The sequence below is a fragment of the Sebastes fasciatus genome, chromosome 9 (assembly GCF_043250625.1).
Source record: "Sebastes fasciatus isolate fSebFas1 chromosome 9, fSebFas1.pri, whole genome shotgun sequence".
NCBI lineage: Eukaryota > Metazoa > Chordata > Actinopteri > Perciformes > Sebastidae > Sebastes > Sebastes fasciatus.
In genome coordinates this window covers 5,070,863-5,090,564 of record NC_133803.1, presented here as the reverse complement: position 1 = coordinate 5,090,564, position 19,702 = coordinate 5,070,863, and the positions used below count along the sequence as shown (strand labels likewise).

General features: G+C 40.1%; 1 protein-coding gene across 4 annotated transcripts in view; it reads left to right on the top strand.

Moving 5' to 3' along the window:
* Positions 1–19,702, top strand: part of LOC141773667 (echinoderm microtubule-associated protein-like 6) — a 512,018-nt gene that overhangs the window by 67,983 nt on the left and 424,333 nt on the right. For all 4 annotated transcript variants that reach the window (XM_074645582.1, XM_074645580.1, XM_074645581.1 and 1 more), the window contains exons 16-22: positions 3,362–3,480; positions 6,733–6,919; positions 7,398–7,503; positions 11,369–11,462; positions 12,496–12,596; positions 14,412–14,614; positions 19,212–19,323. In XM_074645582.1, the coding sequence (XP_074501683.1) occupies positions 3,362–3,480; positions 6,733–6,919; positions 7,398–7,503; positions 11,369–11,462; positions 12,496–12,596; positions 14,412–14,614; positions 19,212–19,323 (922 nt within the window). The remainder of the gene's footprint in view (positions 1–3,361; positions 3,481–6,732; positions 6,920–7,397; positions 7,504–11,368; positions 11,463–12,495; positions 12,597–14,411; positions 14,615–19,211; positions 19,324–19,702) is intronic.

The following is a 19,702-nucleotide window of genomic DNA, read 5'->3' as shown; positions in this document are numbered from 1 at the left end:
ACCCTGGTCAGGTCGCCAGACTATCACAGGGCTGACACGTAGAGACAGACAACCATTCACACTCACATTAACACCTAAGAGCAATTTAGAGTCAACAATGAACCTAACTAGGGATGCACCGATACCACTTTTTTTCAGACTGTACAAGTACAAGTACTTACATTGGGTACTCGCCGATACAGAGAACCGATACGAGTACTTCTCTGTGCCAAAAGACCCTCATTAACAGCCAGCTGGAGGGTGTGAGCGACACACAGCAGGCTGGGGAGTCCCACATACGAGGTGGTGCGCCGCGACCGGCTCTAGGTCGGCTTGGAAAGGCTTGGGGTGAAGGTGCTTTCGCTGTGCCCTCTCCCCGCCGCGGAGGGACGGGGCCCCCTGCTCCCGGTGCGACTCCCAACTGCGTCGTGCCCCCAGGGCGGGGCTCAGCCCACGTAAAAGGCGTCAGGGGTCTGCGGCGATGTCTGCAACCCACTCGACCCATCTTGAAACACGCCCCTGCGAGTCAGAGGGTGCAAATAAAACCCTGTGAAGCAAAATGAAAGTGAGGGCCGGCGCGCGCCAGCTAAGGTGGGAACACAGCCCCGCGGGGTCCGGAGCACCACCGGCCGATATCGGGTGCATCCCTAAACCTAACCTGCATGTCTTTGGAATGTGGGAGGAAGCCAGAGAACCTGGAGAAAACCCACGCTAACACGGGGAGAACATGTAAAATTCCACACAGAAGGACCTCAAGCCGGGTTCGAACCTGCGACCCTCTTGCTGTGAGGCGACAGTGCTTACCATATAAATTGCAGGAATATACTGCGCCAGACTTTAGACCAGGTTTTTGTTGGCGCAGTTGCTTTCTGCTGCCTGAAGATATCAATGCGCCAACAATGAGCCTGACCACGCCTCATTTTAAGACCAACAAGGCCATGGACGCACAGATGGGTGTATATCGCTACTTACACAACGTGGGCGCTTGACGTGAAATGACAACTGCGTCGGTCTGAAACTAGCTATGACAGCTGTGCCGCGATGTGCGCCACTTCATGCCGGGTGTAAGATAGGGCCCTTAGTCTTGTTTCAGTTATAAATGAATTACTCTCATAATCAATGTTTAGCTCACACCCACTTTGTAGCACTTCAAAGAAGATGGAAAAATTTGTTTTTATTTTGATTATTAACTTTTTGATTATTAGAAAAAGATGAACAGGAAAGGTAAGAGAGAGAGAGTGTTGAGTTAGACGTTAGATGTTTGGCTCACACCCCACCCAGGAGGAGGAAAAAAAATTTAAATTGATGATTTTCCTTTTAGATGATTATATAGTGAGGAGAAAACAGGAAATGAAAAACAGGGAGTCTAGATTCCAGTCAAAGTGAAATAAATGTTCTGTAACTCACAGCGCTGATCCACCGTGACGCTCCAGAAATATGCAGTTTTGTAAATGGAAAGCAGCGTGAAAGTGGGAGCGCTGCCAGTCCCAAACCTCCTGGGAGCAAAGTCTCTCCCTGTGAAACCCTTCAGACGGCTGAAACACGCCAACTCACACTCAACTGAATAATTTGCTTGAAAAATGAGCAGGCGTGTTCTCTGCTGAGGGCGAAAACACTGCAGAGTGCGTTCCGTTTCGTTCTCTAATCGATAAAGAGAAGCAGATAAACTTGTGGACGGTAGATGTCATTTTGATACGGTGAGGTTATGTATTGATGATTGAGTCTTGATGAAGGGTTTTCAGGAGATAATCTAGGATTTGATTTTCTTGATATAAAGAAATATCTAAATATTGAGACATAATGTGACTTGTCAAATATTGATAGTGCAACATGAAAAGAAAGAATACAAGTTTTCAATTCCCATAGTGCTTTGAGGTATGCTGAATTAGCTTTCAGCAGTTACTGTTTGCAGTGTACCCATGGATGTAGACAACTATCACTGGATTACTTTGAAGAAAATTAAAAACATGATGATTCTCAGGCAGGTTCTGCAGTCATAAGAACTGTCTTTTTTCTGTGATTTTTAGGAAGTTTTTTCATGACGGACATCTGAGACAATGATATCCTCGGGGATCGAAAGTCACACTGAATATAAAATGATGTTTATCATATCTGCGTGCTCAGATTTCACTGAGTTATGACTCCAGAGTGTGGATTTAACCCCCTGAGACCCGCCATCCCGACTGACTTTACTGTCTTTCAGAGGCTGTAGCGGGTTCAGTTTTAGAGCTGGAGTGAAGTTACAAATATCATATGAAATTAGACCCTAAGGAATCCAATGGTACCAACCATGTCATGGTAGCTTGTCAGGAAGGAGGCTAAATAACGCTCCAAAGTTACGCAAAGTTTTGGCAAGGACAAACTGGTAGGGTCATTTTCAAAGGGGTCCCTTGACCTCTGACCTCAAGATATGTGAATGTAAATGGGTTCTATGGGTACCCACGAGTCTCCCCTTTACAGACATGCCCACTTTATGATAATCACATGCAGTTTTGGGCAAAAACTATGCAATTCTTTTGCATGCAGTATAAATAAATGTGTATTTTCGCCTAATCTAAAATGGTGTATTTGAATATTTCTGCATACTGGGGTCCCTGAACAGTCTTGAATTACATAAATTGGGTATCACTGTAAAGCTGAGACTCTTGTGGATTCAATGAGCCCAACTGTATTCATGTGTGATGATGTTTATCCCCATAGTAGCCATTTCATATAATGAGATCATTTTTTGAAATTTGACCTCACTGTATAAAATGACCTGTGGTGACCTCTAGGATAATCACAGCCTCATGAAACTTTACAGCCACAAACTACAGACCTAGAGCATTCAGAAGATGGATGGCTTTTCTAGCTAGATTGACAATAAGGGGTTTCTGAGCAGTTTACACAACAGAAGTGCTCGCCATGCAATCGCCGAAAAATGCAATTGGTAAAATGGTCAAATTTAGCGCCAAATCTGTGTTACAAATGGTACCAACCCCAAAATTGCAAAAACAATTTATGAGACATAATAGAGCATGGGAATGGTTATCATACACTTCAATCTCACAACTTGACACACAGTGCTGAGCAGCATCTCAAATTAATCTTCAGGTTCCCAGCTTTCAGATGATGTACACCACTTCTATGTGACATCTACTGTTGACCTGCTATCTCCACCTAAAGACCCAATGTACCCACCTAAAGAAGACAAAAATGGGTCTATTGTGGGCCTCAGGGGGTTAATTGTAGAGCAACATATTCCAACAACAGATACAAAAGATTAGCATAAAATGTCTTGTGCATATTTAAGGTCTGAGGATGAGGATGTACACAAGAAATATAATAATCTACCGTAGCAGGAGTTTGCAATGAATTTTCACATGTGTGTGTGTTTCTGCAGGTGTATAAGGAGGACCTGCCTCAGTTACGACAGCAGAGCAGAGAGAAGAAACTGCAGGTTGGATCTCTGAAGAGACAGAGAGGACCAGACCAAGGCCTGCGGCTGCAGTTTGTGCACGGGTAACATATCAATGTGTCCATGTCATACTGTCTTGCCCCTTTCAGACATGCACCTCTTTACGCTAACATGATAGCAATTTCACATGTTGGTCTCATGTCTGAATAAGCGCCCGTCAAAGTCACTTTTATGTAAAACAAAAGGACCAAGGGCCCCATTATGGGTGTAAGGGCCCTCAAAAGCCTGGAATTAAAAGTTTGGTTTTATCTGCAATTTAAACGTGTTACATTATTAGCATTGTAAGTAAACTATGATTGTTGCTTGATAGAATAGTTTGACAGACTATTTCATGATTCTAACACAATATTAAAGCCTCTCAGTGGCCAGTATAAGAGTGATAGCAGGTTCTAATACTGTGTTTCTGATAATAGTGACCCGTTTTGTATACTTATATTTATTGTTCCTCACAGTTTCTAAAGTTTTATTATACTACTCCTATGTGGCAACAGACTGGACGAGCACTTGTTGGAATCTACTGATAATTAGGGGCCCTTCTTCTTCTTCTTCTTCTTCTTCTTCTTCTTCTTCTTCTTCTTCTTCTTCTTCTTCTTCTTCTTTTCTTCTTCTTCTTCTTCTTCTTCTTCTTCTTCTTCTTCTTCTTCTTCTTCTTCTTCTTCTTCTTCTTTTCTTCTTCTTCTTCTTCTTCTTCTTCTTCTTCTTCTTCTTCTTCTTCTTCTTCTTCTTTTTCTTCTTCTTCTTCTTCTTCTTTTTCCTCTTCTTCTTCTTTTTCTTCTTCCTCCTCCTGTTCGTCTTCTTCTTCTTCCTCCTCGTCTTCTTCTTTTTCTTCTTCTTCTTCTTTTTCTTCTTTCTTCTTTCTGTTTGTCTTCTTCTTCTTCTTCTTTTTCTTCTTCTTGTTCTTCCCCCTCGTCTTCGTCTTCTTCTTCTTTCTCCTTTCTGTTCGTCTTCTCCTTCTTCCTCCTCGTCTTCTTCTTCTTCTTCTTCTACTTCTTCCCCCTCGTCTTCGTTTTTTTTCTTCTTCTTCGTCTTCTTCTTTCTGTTCGTCTTCTTCTTCTTCTTCCTCGTCTTCGTCTTCTTCTTTCTCCTTTCTGTTCGTCTTCTTCTTCTTCCTCCTCGTCTTCTTCTTCTACTTCTTCCCCCTCGTCTTCGTTTTTTTTCTTCTTCCTCGTCTTCTTCTTCTTCTTCTTCTTCTTTCTGTTCGTCTTCTTCTTCTTCTTCCTCGTCTTCGTCTTCTTCTTCTTTCTCCTTTCTGTTCGTCTTCTTCTTCTTCCTCCTCGTCTTCTTCTTCTACTTCTTCCCCCTCGTCTTCGTTTTCTTCTTCTTCCTCGTCTTCTTCTTCTTCTTTCTGTTCGTCTTCTTCTTCTTCTTCCTCCTCATCTGAAAATAAACCTAACTTTGGACATAGGTCCAGTCCTATGCTAACACCTGATGGTGGCGCTACAGCAACTGCCTCAAATTTTAAACTTTGAAAATTCGTAACAAATCAGCCGTATGTGCTACAATTTTGCAACTTCCAACAAAGTTTAGCCGAAGTGTGCAGAAATGTTCATAGGCTTCAACCTGGCAATTATGAAACCCATCACTCAAACTTGCTCCGCTGCATCTTCAGACTGTCTTCCTAAAATCATCAAGCCAGAATTATAAAAAATTGAGCCCACAGTGCATCAAAACGTTTTAGTGTAAACAGTACTGTACACAACTACTGCAAATTCTTGCTAAAAAAAAAGCTCCAATGTTCTTGGTAGATGTAGGGTGGTGAATTTCAGAATTGTATCTCAAAAACTGTATTTTTGACAGTATTTTGAATTCTATCCTCATATGAACAATTGCAGTCAATGGAAATCACATCACTTTGTCACTCATGGAGCGATCAATCTTTGTCAAAATAAATTACAGACATCTCCGTGTTGTCTAGATGAAGTCCACAAATTCTCTGAGTTTGAGACCCGATCAGGGCAGAACAAACATGCTGATGACTTTAAAGCTTCAGTAGGCAGTATATTTTTGGCATCATTGGGCAAAAATTCCATAATAACCTTTCAGCATATTGTAATTCAAGTGTTCTGACAGAAAACTAGACTTCTGCTCCTCCTCATGGCTCTGTTTTCAGACTTTAGAAAATCGAGCCTGTGACGGGAGACTTTGACCAATCACAGGTCATTTCAGAGAGAGAGCGTTCCTATTGGCTATGCTCCGCTCATGTGACCTGTAACCTGATCTCAACATGGCTGCCGGTCACAAACGTTCTCTTTTTACAGCTAAACCGTGCACTACAAGATGATTCTGAAAATGTTTGAGGAGAGAAATAGGCATTAACGTAACAGAATATTGATTCATATTTGATCAGCGCTGCCTAGTTTGACCGTTTGGTTGGAGTTCGCGAGTGATTGACAGCCGGGTCTCATAGACCTTAGCATCACAACAGCAGACCTCAGATCAGCTCTAACTGCTTGTTCTCCTCCGGTCTGTGAAATCTTGCAGATGCCGTTAGGAGCACCAGAGGACACCGAGGCACATGATGTTTTTCAGGTTACCTGATTCATGTACTACTGTCACGATATAGCGACCGTTTTATAAAAATAACTTTTTTTAATCATATCTTCTCCAATCTCGCCTACTTCAGCTTGAAAGGATTATTGATGATGGACCGTCCTGTACTTCTCATTTGTCATCCTCCTCTTCTTTTTTTTATCTTCCTCCTCTTATTCTTCCTTCTTCTTCTTCTTCCTCCTCAAAATGCCCAGCCCTGACCCACAGCTGCGCAGCAACTCTAATTCTCCTTAATTCTACAAATAAAGCATAATTCCAGTGAGGTCTTATCCGGTTGTCTTTTATCATGTATACAGTAGCAGTAAATTTCTCAGTGTAGAGTAAGATGGCTTTCCACCTTTGCTTCATGCTTATGGTTTAATGAAGACAACACTTTGACAGAAATAATGTCCTATAAAGTTGTAAAGCCTCATATTGAGAGCTTCACACAGTAATTACAAAATGTTGCGAAAAGAGGGCTGATATCTGTTGAGATATGAGATTGTGCAGACCTTCTTCAGTTACTGATGACCTTAATAACCACGTAACAGATGCTGATTCTGTTATTTCTACAGGCCTGACATGGATGTGTTATAAAGGGAAGGGGGGCCCTGCGTTGTGCAGCGGGGCCCAGTCAGTTTGACTGACAGCCTTTTTCCATAAATTACTGAGCTCTTATTTTGCAGACTGCTATAAAAAAAAAGTTAGTTGGTAACATTAATGGTTTGTTTGTTTGTTTGTTTGTGTGTGGGTGTGCGTGCATGCAGGTACCGTGGTTACGACTGCAGGAACAACCTTTTCTACACTCAGGGGGGGGAGGTGTTGTACCACGTGGCGGCGGTGGGCGTGGTCTACAACCGGCAGCTGCACAGCCAGCGCTTCTACCTCGGCCACGACGACGACATCCTGAGCCTCAGCATCCACCCGCTGAAAGACTACGCTGCTACGGGACAGGTACACACACACACACACACACACACACACACACACACACATACTTTATTTGTATTTAATTAATTAATTAATTAATTAATTAATTATTTTTAAAATTTTAAAATTAAAATTTTAAAATTGATTTTAATTTATGTATTTATTTATTTTTATTATTTTTATTAATTAATTAATTAATAAGTTAATTCTTTTTTTTTTATGGGGTGGCAGTAGCCTTCTGGGCACTGCTGAGTTTCCCTTGAGCAAGGCACCGACTCCCTAAAAATCCCCGGGCGCTCTATAGTAGCCGCTCACTGCTGCTAATACACGAGGATGGGTTAAATGCTAAACTTCACTGTGTGCTGTGCTGTGCTGTGTGTGACAGTAAAGTTGGATTTACATTAACATTTTACATCAGTATAAAGGATCTGTACATATACTTGAATCGTGTATCCTTGAATGCAGTTAGTGGCATTAAAAAGCGTGTACTGTGTGTGTGCAGGTGGGGAGGGACCCGGCCATCCATGTGTGGGACATCCAGACTCTGAAGTGTCTCTCTTTGCTGAGAGGTTTCCACCAGAGAGGAGTGTGTGCTCTGGACTTCTCAGGTAACCTGTGTGTGTGTGTGTGTGTGTGTGTGTGTGTGTGTGTGTGTGTGTGTGTGTGTGTGTGTGTGTGTGTGTGTGTGTGTGTGTTTGCGTGCGTGTGTGTGTGAACATTGTCTTTACGAGGTCTGATTTGAGTTTCAGTCCTTGAAGGTGAGAGGACATTTATACTCCTCCCCAGTTTACTCACTTTTCAGCCATCAGGTCAATATACTGTACATCCCTCTGTTTGTACACCACTGTGATCCAGACTGAACTCTTTGCTCAGCTAGTTAATCTGTGTTAATGGATGAAGTTGCCACACACCAGACACCACATGTGTGTGTTGCCTTTTACATCTTATGCACCTGGCAGTGGTGGAATATAACTAAGCACATTTACTCAAGTACTGTAATTAATTACAGTTTTGAGGTACTTGTACTTAAATTGAGTAACTCCATTTTCTGCTACTTTATATTTCTACATTTTGGAGGCAAATATTGTTCTTTTTACTCCACTACATTTATTTGACAACATTAGTTACTTTGCAGATTTAGATTATTAATACAAAATATAAATCAACTAATAAATCATGATATGTTATTATAGATTAAGCTACCCAGTAGTATATAAAATTACTAAAATGATCGGTAACACGTTATAATAACCATTATTTATAAATGGCAAATATTGATAGTTTATTAAACTTAACTTAGTTAATAGTTATTTTGCTTTTAACAAACAATGATATGATAATTAACAATGTTTACTAATTATTAGTAATGCTATAATTTCTATATATATATATATATGTATATCTCATAGCTGATAGGAAACAATAAAGATTACATTCTGATTACATTAATAAAGTATCTGTTAACGGTTTATTGTTGTACACATTATATAACATAACATTTTATAACACTTTATATACTATATTAAGTATTTTTTACTGATTACCAAATTATTTGTGAACATTTAAGAAATTGTTTGAGATTACATAGATAGATGGACCAGAAATCAATTATTAGCCATCGAGTATTAATTATCAATCTGAATATCTATTTAGACGCTTGATAAAGTATTTATTAAAGGTCACATATTATGCTCATTTCCAGGTTCATAGATGTATTTTAATGTTGCACTAGAACATGTTTACATGCTGCAATGTTCAAAAAACCCTTTATTCTTCTCATACTGCAGCCTGAGTCTGCCTGCCTCAGAGACTAATTCAGCCTCTGTCTGAAAACCACTGATTCACAGCCTGTCTCCTCCCACTCTGCTCTGATTGGTCAGCGTTTTCTGTCAATCAAACTTCCCCACAACAACAGCGTCACCCTCCCCCTCCCTCCCGGAGAAGCTCTCTCTCTCTCTCTCTCTCTCTCTCTCTCTCTCTCTCTCTCTCTCTCTCTCTCTCTCTCGAGAGAGAGAGAGAGAGAGAGAGAGAGAGAGAGAGAGAGAGAGAGAGAGAGAGAGAGAGAGAGACGAGTGGAGAGATAGCAGCTAGAATAAAGTTTATAAACCACTTTAAAGTTTATAAACCAGAAACTTCACCCAGCGCACGTTACCGGAGGAATCTGATCAGAAATCGGCGACACATGATGAACATCTGCGGTCCAGATTCCAGGTTTTCCTGACGGTTTCTCTCAGGTAAATAATGCTGTTTATATCTCTGTTAGTTAGCTCAGTGTTTACCTTATGCATCAACTCTGTAAACCGTAAACATACACTCTGTTTTACATCTGTCTTTACAGATCCATCTGTGAGAAATGACCGACAGAATCATCCCAGAGGAGAGCAGACAGCTGTGGGCAGATGGCTCTGTTTACATGGAGATACAAAGCTAACCCGTTAGCATGTAGCTACATGCTAACGGGTTAGCTACATGCTACCGCTATGAGACGGTGTGTAAACACAGCGACCATCAGGGTGGAAAATAGAAGATGTGAAACAGTAGTCAGTTCATTATTTCTGCTAAAAGATAAATGTATGGAAGATCAGAGTAATGGTATATTATTTACAGTAGTAGCTGTCTCTGTGTTACCATGACTACAGACCACCGGAGCTTAGCTTACCATAGTTTACCAGAGCTGAAAGACTTTCTCCTGTACCATGTTAACATAACTAACTAACAGGTGAGATGATTACAAATGCTGTGAATAATTAATATTGTCATCTGTCAACTCAAATAAAGTTTGACTGTGAAACAGAAATGTGTTGTGTTGCTTACAAGTCACTATTTACTACCTGTAATCTGCTACATGCATGACATCAAATATATATAATATATAAATATCATCTGTTTAAACAGTGTAATTACATAAAGCCTTTGTGAAAGAACATGTTATATTTAGATGATGGGAGTACATGAAGCCTGTTCTGCTGGTTCTTGCAGACTTTGCTCAAGTTCGGTTGAGGAGGAGAGACAGTGACGCGCTGTGGGGCGGGGTCAGCTACTGAAGGTTCTCTCTGGTTCGACCAGGAAACCCTTACATGGCTTGCATTTCTCTAATGACGTCAGAAGAGAAGGAAAAAAAGCGATTTTTTTTCTGCACCCATTTCCGGACAAACGGAGGAGGAGAAAAAGAGAGAGGATGGTCTTTTATGATACTATGGTGGCCTGTAGACACACTGGGGACAGATATTGATGTTTAAAAGACATGGAAAAGTGCATTTTGCATAATAGGTGACCTTTAACTAAAGTGTTACAAATATCTGGTCCATCTATATATGTAGTGTCCATCCATCCATCCATCTTCAACCGCTTATCCGGGATCGGGTCGCGGGGGCAACAGCTCCAGCAGGGGACCCCAAACTTCCCTTTCCCGGGCCACATTAACCAGCTCTGACTGGGGGATCCCGAGGCGTTCCCAGGCCAGAGTAGAGATATAATCTCTCCATCTAGTCCTGGGTCTTCCCCGTGGTCTCCTCCCAGCTGGTCGTGCCTGGAACACCTCCCAAGGGAGGCGCCCAGGAGGCATCCGTGCTAGATGCCCGAACCACCTCAACTGGCTCCTTTCGACGCAAAGGAGCAAGGACTCTACTCCGAGTCCCTCACGGATGACTGAGCTTCTTACCCTATCTCTAAGGGAGACGCCAGCCACCCTCCTGAGGAAACCCATTTCGGCCGCTTGCACCCGCGATATGTAGTGTTTATAAATGTTTTACAAACAAATTCTTAAAGGTTTGTAAACCTCATTAACAAATACTTAATATTGCGTATAAAATGTTATAATAAAAGCATAAATTAAATTAAAAATTAGTAAATGAGAATAACTACTGAAATATAGCATTACTAATAATTTAGTAAACATTATCAACTCTAATTGAATGGTTTGTTAACAGTAAAATAACAAACTACATTTGAATTATCAAATTACCATTTATAAATGATGGTTATGATAAAGTGTTACCATAGTATCTCCATGGTTACTAGCTGCAACATTAAAGTGATGAACACATGAATGCATCAATATTTATAATCCAGTTATATAATATACATTATTCTGCATCACGAGTACTTTTACTTTTGGTACTTTAAGTATATTTTGATTCTCATTCTTTTGTACTTTTACATAAGTAAGATTTTGAATGCAGTACTTTTACTTGTGACAGAATATTTTTACGTTGTGGTATTAGTACTTCTTCCATAACTGACACCTGATGACTGACAGGCAGCATTTCAATTGCACAGATCTCCAAATGGAGAAGTAAAGCACCTGTTCTCGAATTTATACTTACGTACAACACTTTTTTTAAAGGTACTTTCCAACTCTGATAAGAAGTAGATTTCATCATCAGATGTTAAAGGAACAGCAAGTGGTTCTGATCAGGGTTCAGGTCTCCTGGAACCCTCCTGATATATTTCCTCTCTGTGTTCCTGATGCAGCTGATGGGAAGAGTTTGGTGTCGGTGGGAGTCGATGACGGACATTCAATTGTAGTCTGGGACTGGAAGAGAGGAGAGAAACTCGCTACTGCCAGGTACTTGGAAAAACTACTACTCTAAACTACTGCAATGTCAGTATCACTGTAAAAAAAAACAACTATTAAAGGTCTACTTTACTGCTACTACCAGTAACGCTGATACCTCAGCTACTACTATTATCAGTACTGTTACTCCCATTGTCACTGCTACCATACGACTGCTACTACAACTAGAGCACATTTTTTCCCGTAATTATTTATTGGCAGTAATATCAGCTGTACGGAAACATACAAATAAAGCACAGCTCCCTCCATATTTTGGTATTTTTCCCTCAAAGCCCCCTCCCACCCATCCCTCACCCGTCGCCGATGCAGAAAGGATAAAGAACAAAAAACATGGTTAAATAAAAGAAAAAAATACAAACAAAATAAATAATAATAAATAAAGTACACATTGACAGTAGTAGTAATTATAGGGTCAATCCCAAACTACAGATAAAACAGGCAAATAAAGTTTGCATCAAATACTCGTCTTATAAGCACCAAGCTCAGTGACATCAAGCACAAAGCACAATGTACAAAAGGAAAGATTAACTGTTAGTGGACATTTCTGTTAACATAGAGAAATACATCTCTTATACCATAATTCTATTAGTCTGCACAAATATGTGTCCAATTAAAATTAAAACATATACTACAAAAAAATACAAGTGGTCTTAATCATACTGAAGCACTGTCAGTCGGTCAAAATAAGATGAGAGGGGCTGCAAGGTATAGTAAAATTGAGGTCATACTTTATTACAAGTTGTTGTAATAGTAGAAGTACAACTACTGATAGTGCTGTTTCACCCTCTGACACAACCGCAACTATTGAACAACTACAGCTACCATTACTACTATACTGACATCACAGCCACTATTACTACTACTGGCAAAACTAATTTCACATTTGTGTAAATATGGAAGTGAGGGTGGCAGCTAGTGACTACTGTTAAAAGTATTGTTAGTATTTATAGTTTGGGTACAGTTTGAGTACATGTCCTGTTTCATTGTCAGTGTTTACCCAGCATCCCTGTCTCCTTCTCTGCAGGGGTCATAAGGAGAAGATATTTGTGGTGAAGTGTAATCCCATGCTGATGGACAAACTGGTCACTGTGGGAATCAAACACATCCAGTTCTGGCAACATGCAGGTAAAACGGCAGAAAGGATGTTTGACTAATTACTCTCAATCTCGTTTCTGCAGCAATGTAGTTTTTTATGCCTCCGGCGTATGGCCGGCATTAGGTTTACGGGTTGTCTGTCCATCCGTCTGTACGTCCGTCCGGTCCATTCTCGAGATATCTCAGGAATGCCTGGATTACAATTTGGTGGTCAAAGCTCAAAGGTTAAGGTCACTGTGACCTTGCGTCTGTCCCATTCTCGTGAAAGTGATTTCTCAGGAATGCCTTGATCAAATTTCTTTAAATTTGGTAAAACGTCCACTTGGACTCAAGGATGACCTCATTACATTTTTGAGGTTAAAGGTCAAAGGTTAAGGTCATTTTGACCTCACAGAACATGTTTTTGGCCATAACTCAAGAATTCATATGATACTTATTAGGGGCGGCTGTGGCTCAGAGGTATGCCGGGTCGTTCACCAATCGGAAGGTCGGCGGTTCGATCCCAAACTCCACTTGTCGAAGTGTCCTTGAGCAAGATACTTAACCCCAAATTGCTCCCGAAGGCTGTGCCATCAGTGTGAGAATGTATGTGTGAATGGGTGAATGCTGACATGTAGTGTAAAGCGCTTTATAAAATCAAGTCCATTTATGACAGTTTCACACAAATGTCTAATAGGAGGAAATGATGACATTTTGGACAGACATGGATGTAAATTGCAGCTCGGTTGCTGGTGGCATACAACTGCTTGCTTGTATTTTGTGAATTTGGAAGCTTGAACATGAAAGTTACCACTTTCTATTTTCTGGTGTTGCCCTTTGTGTTGTGTTGAATTCCCGATATGCTCACTGTAAATTAATTTATACTCTATTGTCCTTTGCTGACCTTTCGCTGCTGCAACAGCCGGTGTCCCAAATTACAGTCTAATTAATCTAATGTAGACTCCTCCGTGTAACATTTGTGAAACTTTGTGACCTTTTGGACAGCGCTTTTCAAACTGTAAGAGTGCCTCCCCAGGGGGGAGAGGGAGAGTGGGATGGGGGGGAGGATACGTGAGGCAAAGATTTGGCCCACACAGTCAACAGTTGCAGCAGCTGTGGCTGTGGAGGATATGAATTTACTTATAAACCTTGAAACTTATTCACTTTGTGATTGCTGCAGATTGCATCAAATTTCATACTCCCTCTCTGAGCCATAACTCAGTCATATCTGAACACACTGACAAGATACGCATATTTCCAGATTCAGGGGGACTTATCCTTCCAGAGGATATCATTACCTCCGGAGCCCATCGTGAATAAGCGTCCATATATCCGATCAGAAATCATAGAAAAACGATGCCCCTTATAACTGCAGAACCTGCCTGAGAATCTACACATTTTTAGGTTTTCTTCAGTATCACAGTAATCCAGTGATAGTTGTATGTACATCCATGGGTACACTGCAAACAGGAGCTGCTAATAAATCATTCAGCATACATTTAATGGAGACAATTTGACAAAATGTAAAGTAATAAAGGCAAAACAAAATGGGACTCATGTTGTAGCCAACACCTAACTAACACTAACACTAACACTGAATCCAGGGCAACATTATACTTCCTGTTTACATCCCCAGAATTACAGGAACTGAGGCTTTACTTTCCAGGATTACATTTTTTTTAACAGTTTTGTTATTAAGTAAAGGCAATAACACTAACTGACTGCAAATAAATGTCATTAATCTGACATTTAATACTCTCAATTTCCTGTAAATTTAATCTCAACTTCATGTGAATAGTTGTGGCAGTGAACTTTGTTGTTTAATAAAGTCGTGTCTGATAGAATACTTCACTGTTTGTCCTCCAGGTGGTGGCCTGACCTTCAGGCGTGGTGTGTTCAGGAGCGTTGGCCGGCCGGAGACCATGATATCGGTGTGTTACGGCCGCAGCGAGGCGCTGGTGTTTTCCGGCGCCGCCACCGGAGACGTTTACATCTGGAAGGAAGCGCTGCTGCTGAAAACAATCAAAGCCCACGATGGACCGGTGTTCGCCATGTTCTCCCTCGACAAGGTGAGGAGGACAGGTGTGTGTGTGTGTGTGTGTGTGTGTGAGAGAGGTGCTTGTACATAATCTGCTTTATGAAAGTTAAGCGACTCTTCAGGTCCGGTCGGAAACATCTTTTACATTGATGTTGATGTTGAGATGCACCTCTTGGCTCCAAACTTGTACCCCTTCTGCTCAAAATCACAACTCAGAACAATCAAATCAAGATAAACATACTGCTTTATTTTTAAAAAGAGCTCCATATAACTTCAAATCTTTTAGTTTTAAGTTCTTCATGTGGTAACGATGCCAACAGGAACTGCTGGGTTCAAGCATTTGTCTTTTATTAATTCCAGCAGAGCAGTCATTAGCAATGAAAATCTTTGGTCTCAGGTTCCTTCAACAATGCTCATAAAATATCTATATATAAAAAGGGAAATCACTCAAGTAAAAGTAAAAGCAAAATGATAATCTAAGACATAAAATGGTGCAGTTAAAATGTATGGCATCAGTATAAACATAAGTCAATTTAAAATAGTAATGTAAATTTGTAATTTTGTTGAACACTATTTCAGATGGTAAAACTGAATTTAAACTGGATGTTGTATCTATATGCATGATGAGAAGTAATATATGTAAACAGGAATGTAGTGTGTAATAATGAGGAGTACTAAAATATATATGTATACAGAGATGTAAACAAGAATGTAGTATGTATAGAGACGTGTATATATATATATACGTATATATATATATACAGTATACAGTATATATATATACTTCTCTATACATACTAAATTCTTGTTTACACCTCTGTATATATATATATTTTAGTACTTCTCATTATTACATACTACATTCCAGAGGTACACAAACACAGAGGTGTCACAGTTTGTAAAACAGTATGCAAAGTATATAAGGTAAATTAAGGTAAAGTGACAATAGCTAATGCAGATTTGCCAAAATGTACAACAATATAGGAGAAACAATCTGAAACAGAAGAAAAACAGAGTTATTGCCAGGAAGGTTTTATACAAAGTAGGATAAACTAAGTACTACAAAAACCAAGAATCATAAATATAAAACTGAAAGTTACAATAAAAGTGTTTTTTGTTATTTTATAAAAAAAAGTAATATTTTGCACATTTTTCATTTCAAACAGTGTTTAAAATGTCTCAAGTGTCTGTTTTGAAATTCATCAATTCATCCTGAGCCACCTCGACTGACTCCTTTTGACATGAAGAAGCAGCAGTTCTCCTTCAACTATGAACTGTAATTATGACTTCTGTATCTCATAATTACAACTTACTAATTAATAATTATAACTTACCATCTTATAATTACAAGAAAAGATCTCATAATTACGAGATAACAGGTGTTACAGAGTATTCTGTGACCTGATTAGGAATTTCAGCTTTATTCCCACTGCAGCCCTTTTCACTGCTTCATCGCTTTATTCCGCTACAAGTTGTGTTAATGCGTTAACGAGATTAGTGGCGCTAAAACGAATTTGCGTTAACGTGTTATTATCACGTTAACCTCTGATAGCCCTAGTAGATTTATATTTTTTTGCTGTTGCCGTTTCTACTTCCATCTGTTCCCACCCCCCTCTTTCTCTCTCTGTCATTGTTTTAACTCCCTTCAGTATACAACTCTCTCTCTCTCTTTATGTAACAGCTCATGTTCAACCTGATTTCATCTCATGTTCAGTCATCTGTTTTTGTACTTTATTCAAAATAACTTGATCCTCATTTCTGCTTGAACACCATCTGTATGTTACAACGGAGAATTAGGGCCACATTGGGGGGAAAAAAAACAGATTTCGAGAATAAAGTCGTAATATTACAAGAATAAAGTCGTAATTTAATGAGAATAAAGTCATGACATTACAAGAAAAAAAGTCATTCCTCCTCCACAAAAGAGTTAATTTCCCCCATCAGGTCCATGTGACTCTTTCTTAGGAATAAACGCAGTTTCTTGCACAATCTTTTCAAGGTCCTGATACTGTATGTGGTGCTGATGTGCCAAAAGATTAAGTATTTTGTTATTTGTGAAACCTTTACTAAAGTAACACTTCACAAGACGCTCCACGTTCCTCATTTTCACACAGGCGACACGCTGCTCTATTTCCCCTCTAAAATAACACGTAAAATTACTGCTTTATAATATTATGACTTTATTCTCGTAATATTATGACTTTATTTGCGAAATCTCAGATTAATTTTTCTTTCCTCAATGTGGCCCTAATACTCCGTAGTAGTATGTGAATGGTGCCTGGATCTGTTTTTCTTCCTCAATATACAAATAAAACGTTAAAAAGTATTCTTTTTTCTTTTTTTCCTTAAACTTAATGCCCGTTATTTCCTGCCTCGCATCTCCCAGTAAGATCTCTAAATGATCATGATGATGTATGTACGTTTTTACACCTATAAAATTTTTAATTATTGCCAGTGTGTGAAGTTGAGTTCTCCTTTAAGCTCGAGAGGTGTTTCCCAGAAGCATCGTAACTGAAGACACTGAAGACACAAATGATGGTTGGCTAACGAGTGCCTCCTACACACTCATATGTAACCTGCAGGAGGAACCAAAAACAACATGTTTTATTGAAGTTTTTGTTAATTTTTACTTTTATCATGAATTGATCTTGTTAATAAATGTTTGATGTAAAACGAGGGGCCGTCCATCATCCTCCTCCTCTCCTTCTTCTGGCCTCATATCTTCATCTCTTCTGGCTTGAATCAAACTTTCCACATGGTAAATGTTCAGGCTGGAGCTTTATAACCAAATTAATCCCACCTGTCTGCTGCTCACGCCTGTCTGCTGCTCAAACCTGTGCTCACACCTGTCTGCTGCTCACACCTGTCTGCTGCTCACACCTGTCTGCTGCTCACGCCTGTCTGCTGCTCACACCTGTCTGCTGCTCAAACCTGTCTGCTGCTCACACCTGTCTGCTGCTCACACCTGTCTGCTGCTCAAACCTGTCTGCTCCTCACATCTGTCTGATGCTCACATCTGCCTGCTCCTCACATCTGTCTGATGCTCACATCTGCCTGCTCCTCACACATATCTCTGACTCTAAAATCTAAAAATGATGAAAATGAATGTAGAATGGAAACGTTTAGTCTTTCAAAAACACATCGTCTATTTCCTAATACCAACTTTTATAGAATATCTTTATTATTTTCAGTGTTCTGGGTGTCTGGGAGTGAATGTTTCATGATGAAATGTAAAAATAGACTCTTTCCAAGTAACACAACATCGACTGTGTGAGAGTTTTCAGAGGAAACATCAAACAGATGTGAAGATCTCAGGCTGAGTGGGAGGGCGAGAGAGAAAAGCCTGTCAGGGGAGGATGACAAGACTGAAGGATGGCAGCACACAGCTCTGACAGAGGAAGGAAGGAAGGAAGGAAGGAGGGAAGGAAGGAAAGGAGGGAGGCAGATGGGAGAGAAAGATGTGATAGCATCAAGATATTCCTGCTTTGTCTTAGCAGAGTAAAGATCTGTACCCGCCACTTATTGATTTATCTTAGTCACTAGCAAGGACCACGCCACGGCAATGTGATTTTCAAGGTTTAATGAAATGAGGAAGTATTGGATGTTGAGGATGGACGGATGAGTGGATAAGGGAGGGGATGAACGTGAGGGGAGGAAGTTTAGGCCAGTCTGGGACGAATATACAGTATATAAGGAGGAGACTCAGTGTGGAGGATCCGTCTCGGGAGTTGTCACCCGAGCTGGTTACGGGTATGAGGGATGAGGTAGGGAGGGAAAGGGATGGGACTGAGACAAACAGGACGGGATGGGTTGACCAGGTATAAGTAGGCTTGACAAGTGATTAGGCGTGGCCCTGCTCCCAAACCTCCCAAAAGTAGCTTTATAACTCAGTGAAATCAATAAAGATAATAATCAGGGCTGTCAAACTTAACGCGATAATAACGCGTTAACGCAAATTCGTTTTTAACGACCACTAATTTCTTTAACGCAATTTGAGATTTTTGGTTGTAGCGGGCTCAGTTTTAAAGCTAGAGTGAAGATACTGGTATCATATGAAACTAGAAAACCTAAAGAATCCATTGGTACCATGTCATACTAGCATGTGGAGAAGGAGGCTAAACAACGCTCCAAACTTGCGCAAAATTTTGGCGAGAAAAAACTGTCATGACCATATTCAAAGGGGTCCCTTGACCTCTGACCTCCAGATATGTGAATGAAAATGGGTTCTCTGGGTACCCACGAGTCTCCCCTTTACAGACATGCCCACTTTATGATAATCACATGCAGTTTGGGGCAAGTCATAGTCAAGTCAGCACACTGACACACTGACAGCTGTTGTTGCCTGTTGGGCTGCAGTTTGCCATGTTATGATTTGAGCATATTGTTTTATGCTAAATGCAGTACCTGTGAGGGTTTCTGGACAATATTTGTCATTGTTTTGTGTTGTTAATTGATTTCCAATAATAAATATAACATACATTTGCATAAAGCAGCATATTTGCCCACTCCCATATGATAAGAGTATTAAATACTTGGCAAATCTAGCTTTAAGGTACATTTTGAAGAGATAAACATTTTTTTTATATTTTAATTGATTGACAGTCCTAATAATAATAATTTCTTTTCAGGGCTTTGTGACGGGTGGGAAGGATGGAGTGGTGGAGCTGTGGGACGACATGTTTGACCGCTGTCTGAAGACGTACGCCATCAAGAGAGCATCGCTGTCCCCGGGCTCTAAAGGTGCACACGACTAATCCTTTACCCTCACGCCAAGCATGAACCCTCAAACATCCCTTTTGAAGAAGTGAGGACACAACAACACGTCCTCACTTTCCAAAAATAGTAACTTTAATATTGTGGGAAAAGGAGGATGGCAGACTAGGCTACAGCTGCAGCCTACACCTGTTGGCCAATGTCTCTCTGATATTCATTATTTTGTGGCTGTGTGAGCACTTATTAACATTTTGGTTTAGTGAACTTTAAAAGTTAAAGCTACATTTTAACATCTCACAAGTAAAACAGTGTGTTACTATGGCTACTTTATATGTTTTTGTTCTCATTCTCCTTTAACAGGCCAGAGATGCTCTTTTAACAGTGGTTGATTTTTCTCTTTCTAGCT